This window comes from Phragmites australis, chromosome 2 (genome assembly GCF_958298935.1).
Source record: "Phragmites australis chromosome 2, lpPhrAust1.1, whole genome shotgun sequence".
Classification (NCBI taxonomy): domain Eukaryota; kingdom Viridiplantae; phylum Streptophyta; class Magnoliopsida; order Poales; family Poaceae; genus Phragmites; species Phragmites australis.
Genome location: NC_084922.1, coordinates 25,739,738 through 25,750,905, shown reverse-complemented (window position 1 = coordinate 25,750,905; position 11,168 = coordinate 25,739,738). Strand labels below are relative to the sequence as shown.

The 11,168-nt window shown below is 40.4% G+C and overlaps 1 protein-coding gene across 1 annotated transcript; it reads right to left on the bottom strand.

The window, feature by feature from the left end:
- Positions 1 to 6,367: 6,367 nt before the first annotated feature.
- On the bottom strand, positions 6,368 to 9,053 carry LOC133905289 (chromatin modification-related protein EAF1 A-like). The gene is made up of 3 exons (XM_062347051.1): positions 8,962 to 9,053; positions 7,260 to 8,684; positions 6,368 to 6,684 (listed from the first exon to the last, which is right to left on the bottom strand). Exons 1-2 carry the CDS (start codon positions 8,998 to 9,000, stop codon positions 7,326 to 7,328), a joined length of 1,398 nt encoding a protein of 465 aa, XP_062203035.1. The 5' UTR covers positions 9,001 to 9,053; the 3' UTR covers positions 6,368 to 6,684; positions 7,260 to 7,325.
- Between the last annotated feature and the right edge of the window lie 2,115 nt (positions 9,054 to 11,168).

Genomic DNA, 11,168 nt, shown 5'->3' with positions numbered 1-11,168 from the left:
TACTTCCTGTCACCTTGCCACACATCCTTGCTCTCAGCACTACCGGGAGACTCAAGAAAATTCGCAAAATGCCATTGCTAAAATCTCTTTTTAAAAGATAATTGAAAAGACTACCCTCGCCTTTTACTTCCTACGACCCAATCACCCACCTGCATTCACACACGGCATGTTTGACATAACGCCATATAAAGAAAAAAAAACAATAGGTAATATGGCCATTTTTATTGTGGAAAGCGTAAAATGTAAAATGCGAGATTAGCATACCAAGCTCAATTCATTAACCGCGTCTCACAATAGGGAATACACGGCGAGATTAGCATACCCTATTCCATTGACTTTTATAAAATGGCACATTCACCCAAAATTTCAAAAAATAACTATGTAAATACTAGCAGTATTTGCAAGCACTAGAAATTTGATCGAAAGAATTATCAAATTTTAAAATATAATAAGCACTTATACTGACTAGTGAGAAATTAAATTAAAATATACCTTAATTTACTTATGATGAGTAATTGACAAAGTATTACAATACAACGGAAATATTTAACAGCTCCAAAGTGAACAGTTTTAACTTTGACAAAATCACCATAAGGCTTTCTAGAGAAAATAGTCAGCCAAGTTGTTCTATATTCACTAATGACCAATTCAAAAATATTTTTCTATTTTTCTATTATTTTTCTCACCTCAACAACATTAGAATAGGAACCATTATATATTTATACTCAAGTTTGATGTAAGGGATAACGGCTATGGACATAAACATGTATTCCGAAAACGATGAAAAAACTTTAGGGGGTGAGAACTTAATCTTCTAAGTTGAATTTGGTTTAAAAAAATTTCCGAACCCAATATGGGGAGAAACGGATATAACTTTTTTTATATATGTCCGTAGAGCCAAAAAAACGTCAAAATCGAAGTTCGTATGTAAAAGTTATACCGGTTTTACCTAAGACACTCCGGATCACATATCAAATTGCGATTATTTGGATGAGATATTCAGAAATTTATAAAATATTTGTAAAAATTTGGATGAGAAAAATATATGAAAATTATAACCCTTAACGAAATTTGACAAAATCAGACATTAGTGACAGGTTATGGTTCTGACCCGTCATTAAAGTTCAGTAATTAGTAACAGGTCATGGTTCTGACCCGTCACTAATCAGTTATAGGTTATGACCTGTCACCTATGATCTTCGGTAAAGATGGTTAAAATGATAAAATATTCAGTGTTTATCATAACTGTGATAGGTGGTAAGGAAGATACATGCACGAGGGGTGGTCGCGTGTTCGAGGCCCACGAAATGCAGACTGAAAAATAGTTTAAAAAATGACGTGGCTTATGGGTCATATGCAATGTCTCGCGTGGACGTGGCTCATGTGAAAAAAATATTTTTTTTATTCAAAAAACAAGAAAATATTCATCAGTCATAAGTTATGGTTCATTATTATGACCAGTTACTTATGTCTAATTATTAGTGACGGATCAGTGTTATGATCTATAATCTCATAAGTGACGGGTCACAGTTATGATCAGTCACCTATGAGAGGTTTAGGTGTTATGACTTATTAGAGACGCGTTCGGAGTGATAGATGTGAGATTCGTTATTAAAGTCAGTTATCATCCATCACTAAAACCATTTTTTCACGTAGTATAGTTTTAGATTCATCTAAGCTAGTCACATATCCTTTTATAATAGTTTATGAGATGAATACAAGATAAATAAAATATAGTGTTATTATAGTAAAAAAGTATGAACCTATATAAATTTCTCTCTCTATATTTTTTTTATTCATCTACTCAAAACATCCCTATATGCTTATCGACCTGCGACCTCAACGATTTGCGTTTTGCAGAGCGACGAATTCGTGCACGCGGTTAGCCTGCAGTCTCATTAGCTTTTCACGGGAGATCCCTCCCATCTCTCTCACACCCATGTCCTGTCTGTCGCGCCGCCAGGAGGGGGAGGGGACGAAGCAACGCCGATGAGACGACTTCCGATGATCAGTTTTCGCCGATACATCGGTCGGCTTCAGTTTTCAGAGAGAATCAGTGCTTGCTCGACAAGAACCAGTGCTCGCTCGCGTCGTGCAGCCGGTTTCTGTCTGTCGCTGCCGCGGCGTCTGTGCCTTCACGCAGATAAGCGAACATCATGAATGATCCGTGTGATCCATAAGCCTGCCGTTTGCATATCATAAGCAGTTCTTGGCAGCGATGCATCGGACCTTCACATCATAAGCTGGGCACCCATCAGTCATCAGACCTTCACGTCAGAAAAAATAGAGAGACGTATCAGGTGACCGGAAACAGCCGTGCTTTTAAGAATGGTGCAATTCTGTTCAAAATTCGTGTGTACGAATGAATTCTCACAAGAAAAAGAAGATTCAACCGTAGTGCAAAATTTGTCTTATAAGCTGATTATTTTTAGCGATGTTCTTAGAATCTTTTTTTAAAAAAATTATGGGTATAGTTTCTAATAAATTTACATCGTTTCAAAAGTAACCATTTTGTTTTTTCAACCAGATATGCTCCCCTCGTCAGGTTTTAGGAGGACATTAGGATAATCAAAGAGTCCAATATCTTTCTTTATATAATATTGCATGAAACAAGCAAGCCTTAGTTGTAAGTTAATGGAGTCATTTCCCACTAATATATTCTTCAGGCTGACCTAATTGGCCGTAGATTGGTCACGTGAATGAATTGATGGCACGTCTCAACAATATCACTTTGTCTAAGGGTAAATGAAGCTTAAACTAAACTGGTAGGTTCAGGGCCAGCTCTCTATATCTCTTGTGCAAGGAGATAAGCTAATCCATAACAGTCAAATATGAAAATTAAAAATACCATTAAAAATTAAAATCTTTCTTAGATATTTACAAAAAGGTATTTTATAAATAAAGGATAACCTAATTAAAAGACAATGCTCGGAGATTGCCACACACTTGAGATAATTAAGTACATCTTCTTTAATTATTGATTTACTGATTCTACATGATTTATAGCATCAAATCTTTATCAACTGCGGCATCGGCCACATTTTATTAGTCTTTATGACGTCTATGTAGAAATGATATTATCTTTAACGAGAGAAAATAGGTATCTCCTTTCTATGTTATTTTTCTTATACATATTAGTTTCGTACATGGTATGTGCTATATAGACAGGGGTATCGTGAGCTGGTTACTTTAGCATGTGCATATATGCAAAGAGCTACTAAAGAGCTCTTTTACTTAATTTGAATGACAGTCTCGACTTCACATCAAAACTGAATAAATATAACTGGGAGGATTTGTTTCCATCTTGTTCGTCTTTACTTTACTATGTTTTTTCGCGTAGCGTCATCAGTGTTTTTTTTTTCGTCCTTTCTTTTTGGACTGTGACGATTCAGGATCATTATTGCTAGGAGATTAGGACGAAGACACGATAGGCCCAGCTGAGCACGAAAAATGTACTGCCAGTACTATGTGTTATGTACTGATCACAGGTCATCGATTGTGATTCCCACTCGGGCATGAGAAAGTGAAGATGGAACACCAGGGGACCAAAAAAATTGTAATTTGCTTCTCTAACAATTCACATAATCCTCCTGATGAGTTGAAAGGCTACCTGCAACTTTTGTCATCGTACGAATCGCTTACAGAAATCCTTTAATCTCATGTATTAAAAAGGAGTAAGCTCACAATTTGCAGCTTGTCACATGCTGACGATCGAAGAGGATTGCTTGCTCCATCAGACACACAGGAACACGATCCTGTTGAGCTTTAGCTATGTTGCAGCTTTTTTTTTATGCAGATCTAACCAGAGGAGTGTCCTGATGATCATTAGCGTTCACTAGGGCAACAAGAACACTTGGCCCCAGGTGAGCAAAAAATGTCAACAGCTGCTTTTAAAAAAAAAAAAAGAAGTGTTAACATGTGCTGAATGCTGGATCACTGCTTAATCTCAGGCTACGTTAAAATATAGTATATGCTGATCTAGGGCCATGTGAGCTGATGGCTGTTACATCCAGTTGGTAGTACTTTGTGAGGATTAGTGCTCCAGTTCTTCAGTCTGTTATTTGCATTCAGTCACCCTTGGGTACAAATTGATCCAGTGTCACTCTGGACTCAGCCTTGTCTCATCCTGAACGCTTTAGAAGGTCACAGTAAATCCAATCCTTGAGCATTTGGGCTTCCTTTCAGGTGGATCATGATTGCGGACTTGAACCTCTGATGAAAGACACCTTAAGTTGTGGAGGTGACAACGGACACAACCTGTCGCTTAAAATTCAGCTAGGATGTGACAGCCGATTGATGACACTCTCTAGTAAAGCACTCTCTCCTCTCACAAATTAAAGTTGGTAACAACAAATTGTGGCTGAAGCATTGGCAACTTATCACTGGAGAATCAGATCAGCCCGAAGTGGTTGCGTCAGAGCCGCAGAGATTAGAAACACAAGCACGGTGCAATGTGGCTAAAAGGATTAACAGCGATGGAAGCATCTCGTTGACGACATCACAAAATTAAAGGGATACCACAGAATGATCACGCGGGGAAAAAAGTCTTCTTCTGTTCTTGATCCTGATCTCAGCAATAACACCCTCGTGTGCTCGAGATCGCGCAGCTGTCGAAAACACATTCGTCGGAGAAAGGAAACTGCAACCGAGCTCAAATCACCCGACGCTATCAGAGCATCACCGTGGAAGATCTACAGGAGCACGCGCGGTAACTCTTACGATTAGTAGCCATCTCATGATAAAGCGATAGGCTTTTTGCCGTACGTTGAACAGCAGCAGCAAACTGTTGAAGACGCCAGACAATGGCGTCTAACCTTATCACATTTGCAGATTCCAGGACCACAGATCATTTCTTCCAACCTGCTAGCCTATCATCATTGACGAGTGGTATCGTACATGAACCCAATGGGCGCAATGATCATGGCGATGCTGTGCCGCTGCCGTAGATTTCGACGGCAGGTTGCAGGAGGAAGCAAGCAGTGCCAAGTGAAAATGTTGCACCTGTACCAGCTTTGGGCATGACACATACAGACTAACCACTTATAATGATCAAACTTGTGAGCTGCTAATAATTTGAGAAAAAATCCGTCATAGTAGTATATACCAATTTGTTCAGGTCTCAACACTGGTTAGAGACACACGGGACAAAAGCCAAAGCTAGTGATACCGAAATTAGGTTGTTTGGCAGAGCTTTAATTCTAAGAATTTTTAGAGTTGATCATCTCTAGGTCTAGAAATTCTTGAAACTAAGGCTAAAACTATGAATAAATTGAGGATCTTTGGTTTTGACACATTGTTTTTATTATAAACTAAAATAAGTCTTTAAATTATTTATTTTATTCTACCAACTCTAAATCTTATATAAAGGTCGGTTTACCATACCCCACCAAAGGGTTGCAAGTGCACCCGGCCCTACTGGCACGACGCTCATGTACTTTACGACGTTGGCCTCCATGCTAGCGGACACTTGCCATGTCTAGTAAATGCTGACTTGCTTCGAAATTTAAGGTGTGAAACTACGTTTTTCAGAGTTCATACACCTAACAACACAACATGATAAGTTTAGAGACAGATTTAGCAAGATCACAACAATATTACTAATTGTCTTTAAAACAGTTATTTCTATACAATAATTTTACTGCTCAAATTAGTATAAAGTTGTAAAAACTAATGGCAAGTAAAAATCGAATAAAATAGAATGGATGGTGTACTAAATGGACAAATTGGACCTTCAACTGCACTGGATTCATCAAATAATATGAAGCAAAAGTTGTGAAATTTTGGTGCAATACTATATTTTTGTGTTTATTTCAGAGAAAGCTTAAAAAAATCCACTAAAAAAGGGGGCAAATATTTGGTCATTTATGTAGTACAGATTTTCCTGCATGAACATAATTCCAAACTTGCTAATCCATGGTACAGAAGTGGAGTCGGTCGGCAAAAATCAACAAGTTTGTATGTGAAGAGACAAATACATGGATCAGTGCGGCCATCTGTGATAATTAACCATCTAAATTCGCAATCGCCAATAAATAACCCATTCGTACAGGATCGGGGAATTGTGGACCCCAGAGTAAAGATAGATTAGATACATTTCATGCCTTCGTGAACACAAAAGAAACATGATATGCCACACGAGTCCAGGAACAGATCACAATGTTTCCTCAATGGACTGCCAAAACAAGAACAATTCTATAATCACCACCACCACCAGCAGCAGCAGCATATTCAAACAGCCAACAAGATTGTGCAATTGTGCAGACAACAAGATTACCTAAAATAAAGAACACCAGGTCTGGTTTTGCTTCCTTTTATTGGCGCAAAGAACTTCGGAAAATGGAAATAATAGAATCATGATGGCATGACACAAAGAAAGGCTTTTGCATTCACTGACTTGTGAGCTAAATGTACAGGTTATACAAAAGGGATTACCTCTAACAACATGGACCTCCTAAGGAAAATATACATCTGGGCCCAATTTCAGGTTACAATTCGACAACAAAAGGAATTTGCCCGCACAAGAACCACCTCCAGCAATCTAGGGTCAAACTACTTGGAAGGTGGCAGTGTGGCACCAAAATGGTACGGGAATAATTATCTACCTGACACTGAGGTGACTACAATTAGCTCAAAGTTGGGGAATAAAGAGCGCTATCATCCACGCATCTTCCGTAGCAGGGACGCCTAGCAAAAGATAACATGTGATCAGAAAATTTAACAAAATGTTGATAATTTATCACAGACCAAAGTTCACCATTAATATTTTCTGACATATCAAGGATGCTAGTGCAAATGAAATTACCACAACTCGTCAGCATATCTACTAAACATTACCACATCAGTGAATGGGATGGGTATTTTCCATATCGACTTACCATTTCCTAAAAATATAAGATGTTTTTTTTTAGTTCTTGAGCAAATAATTTCTATGTTGGGCCACGGCTAACTACTATCAGATAACTACAAAACAACAGTACTGCAAAACTAGCTATTGAATGAAACTGTTCAAGGTAGTGCTTTAACCTTGCCTAAGGTTCTATCATTCATGGATGCCCCAACAACAAATTAGATGGTAAAAATTAGAAGCAAAAAGGAGTTACAATTGGGACCATAAAAATTGAGGAAATAATGCAGTGATTGGGGGAGGGGGGGGGGGGCAATAACTTGATGTCATGCATTTTAGTTGAAGGATAAACAATCAAAGTGTGCTCACACAAAACTGTAACTAACATCAAGAAGCAAGTTTGGATAGTAGATACCTGTACAGTAACTTTACAAGGGGAAAGGGTGCTCTGCAGGACTTATCAACCCAGCATAATTCATCATCATCCTGGTCCAGAATTTGAAGGATGAGCGTATACACTGCCTTGAACAGGCCTCTGCTGCTGCTGCTGAGACTGCAGTTGCTGCCGAGATTGTTGTTGCTGCAGCTGGCCACCAATGTCATGTCCATGTATAGGCACACCACCCGACAATTGCCTTTGCAGCATGCCTTGGCTAGATGATGACAAAAGCGTATCACTTCCAACAAAGGTATGTTGAGGCGAGCTAGCAAGCTGCAAGGTCGAGGCAACTGCAGTTGGATCATGGGATGACTCTTGTTTCCGCTGGGTTATAGATGAAATACCTGGGCTACCTGAATCTGTACTCCTTGCAAGGGATGCAGATGGCATCACCTGGTTATGTTGTACTTGGTCAACAGGTAATTCAATCCTACCATCTGTGTTCATGTGGCGGTTTTGTTGAATAATCAATCTTTGTATATTGTTCTGCGAAGGGTTCATGTATCGTTGCTGCTGCTGCTGTGTAGCCAATTGTGATGATGAATGAAGTGAAGATTGTTGGGAAACTAACAAGGTATGGTTGGGAGAACCCTTTACTGAGCCTTGATTACCAATATCTGGCGTCTGCATCGGTGACTGAGGCATCTGGGGAACATATATCTTAGGTTGATTCCCAGGTTGAGGTATTGTTGGAAGTGATCCTTTACTACCAGCAAAATACCCTGTACCCTGCTGCATCACATTTTTATCAGGAACTTGGTTTTTACAGGCTGTAGAAATGCCACTGGCTTGAGTAGCAACCACCAGACTCTGGTGCATCATGTTCCCTCGGCCTAGGCTCTTCATTAGCTTAGCTTGTTGAGTACCTTGATTCCGTTGCTGTTGATTTTGTCTGGACTGCTGCTGACCTTGTTGCTTCTTTTGCTTAGTGGTGGCAGGCTGATTGGGAAGCACTGAACTACCACCTGGATTTTGCTGCTTATGCTGTGGTTGTGAAGACAGGATAACACTAGCTGCGGAACCTTGGCCCTGCTGTTGCATTTGTGAGCCATTCTGCACAGTTGGCACTGTACTGGCTCCAGAAAGTGGGCGCTGTTGTTGAGGAATCATTTGTTGAATGTGTCTCTCTTTAGCCAAGCGAATAGCATAAGCCTGCTGCTGTGAATTTGCCTGGTTTGTTCCTTGGATATGAGAAAGGTGTGTGTTTCCAAACATGTGTGACTGTTGTTGTATCTGATGTGGTTGGGACTGCTGAAGTGGAAAAGATTGAACAGGTGAAGATGCTCCCACATTGGAAAATGGTGGACTATTGAAATGGGCGGGCTGATTATTTCCCTGTGAAACTGGCAACTGAAACTCCTGCATCACCACTTGCCTATTCTCTTCCAAATTCTGGCCAGGCTACAAGAAAGAACTGTAGCATTAGCAACTGCATAACAGCAAAAACGAAAACTCTAATTATTTGACCTTAACTTTCCTTGATTAAATGAAGGATATCACAAGTATGACCATCAGTTAACGCACAGCAAAAGAAAAGAAAAAAAACTAAGATTGGTGAACTGTTCCAAACACCATTAATTGGGCCACACTGAAACATAGTAAAAAGCCAAGTTTCTTGCTGCAGCATCCTTTCAGATTTGTAATGCACCATTTTTTAAACAGGGCATTATGTCCATACCATGACAAAGAAGTGTATCATCACTGTCCATTCTCCCATGAATTGCTTTCATCAATGGTGTCAAATAACTCTTCTAGCCTCATGTGACCCCCCCCCCCTCTTCTCTCTCTCTCTAGAGCATGAGAACCTCAGCACAACCTTCTTGCCGAGCATCCCATAGCTCCTCCAGGACGCCAGAGTGTGGTGGTGTAAAGCACAATGCCCCTCTCCCCACACCACAAGAGCTGGTTGAAGCGAGGGGGGTTTCGCCGAGGCAACACGGTCATTTTGGTCCACAAGGGGCTCCTCACGGTGGTTCTTGGTGGCCTTCTCCATGGGCATCGAAGGAGAACACGTCGGTGTGGACAAAGGTGACACGGTGATGCCAAGCTTGCGAGCAACAGTGGAGGGGAGGTTGAGGCGGAGGCGAGGTATGACCTGAGCACACAAAGGATTGGAGATGGGAGACTAGCACAACCCTTTGGTAGTGTTTGCAGTGAGACTTGGGAGCCAAGACTCTGGTTGCGTCTCTTGATTTGATTTTGTTTTTGGATGCAGTGGATTGGAAAGGGCTAATGATGGGTGGTGGAAGTTGGAGATGGCCGGTGATGTCGCTGACTCAAGGTGAGCTTGGGATCTGGGCAAATGGGGAGGCAGCAAGCCGCATCTTCTGTTCGTGAAAGAAATGGGGCAGTAAAAAAATATGCTTTAAGAAAATTGGACGCGAATAATCATCAATGAGTGGTATGTGGACTATGTCATCAGATTGTTGTTGACATGCTGGAAGAGGAATTTCAGAATTGAAGGACAATTCTTCTCTAGCTTAGAGAGGGTGATGCCCCAAGGCAAGCTATGAAGTATCTGGAAAAGTTGAAGGGCATCAATTTGCTAGCATAGAAATCAGGAATCTAATGTTTCAAACAGATAGGAGATTCATATTCAAAGATCTCTTTAGCAGGGATTTGTAATTTTGTGAAAGGCAATTATTATTTGTTCCTTGGTTTACACCCGAGCTTGCAATTCCTGACAAGTTATGCATGCGGCAGAGGTCAGGATAATATTGCTTTCCTTTTGTATACTTCTGGTTCAAGTCAAGTCCGAGCAGCGATCACCGGCCAGATCAAGTAATCAGTGGAGCTTAGCAAGGCCCCCAACATTTCTCCTCCTAAATATTGTAAGCCCTTGGTGAGAAAAGAAAAAAAGTAGGCAGTGGTTCGAAGCTGCTTAAACCTGAAAAATGGCCACCTCTTTCTTATGCAATTCATCCTCCTTTAAGTGATGATCCTTCTTAATTTGTGCTCAAGCTCCACCACTGCGAGTAATTTTGGCAATTCTGTTTCCTTTGTTAGACTTCAATTTTCCTCCTCTAATTTCATCAATAGGCATATGGATTCACGGTCACGGCTTGATGTTAGTCATCAAAATTATAACTGATAAAGAGAGCCAATTTCTCTTTGAGTTATTAAAAAATATGCTAGATTCAATCATGTCTGGGGTGAATTAGTCGATTCATCTACTCACTGGATCTTTCTGAACTATGGTTGTTGTACTTTTCCACTGCATCGGCCCTGAATCAGCTAGATATGTTCAGGGTTCAGACAAGTTAGCCAGCTGAAACCATGTTCCTGGCCGGAACAGTAGCTATATTGATATCTGCTTTGGTTAAGCCTTTAAAACCATGTTTTTATCCATATGATAAAACAAAAGATAGATGGTCACACCATATTATATGCTTCTGCCCCACCAATAAATGTGGAGCAGAAGATATGCTGGAATTTAAAAATCTTAATGCAGTATGAAAGGGAAATAGGGAATGCTAACCCGAAGCATCTGCATTGGGTCACGCGGTCTCAACATTGTATTTCCAGGGACAGGTATGGCACCAGGATGAACATTTACCGTATTTTGCATGCCTTGACCATTGTTGGGTGACATGTTTCCAGAAGAAACAATATTTAGCATTCCAGGTCCAGGGGAACCAAGCCTTGAAAAACCCGGCCTAGTAACAGGTGTACCTCGATTTAATCCGGACATCATTCCCATAGCATGAGCACCAGGTATCATTTGGACACCACGATCAACTCCAGAAGGCAACACACCAGGAACAGAAACTCCACGTTGCTGAAGGCTTCTGCTGTTGAGCATCTGGTTATACTGTAAAGAGTTCGGACTAGGCACACCATACCTCTGACCATCCCTGCGAAAAGGATTTTGGAGGAACAAACATT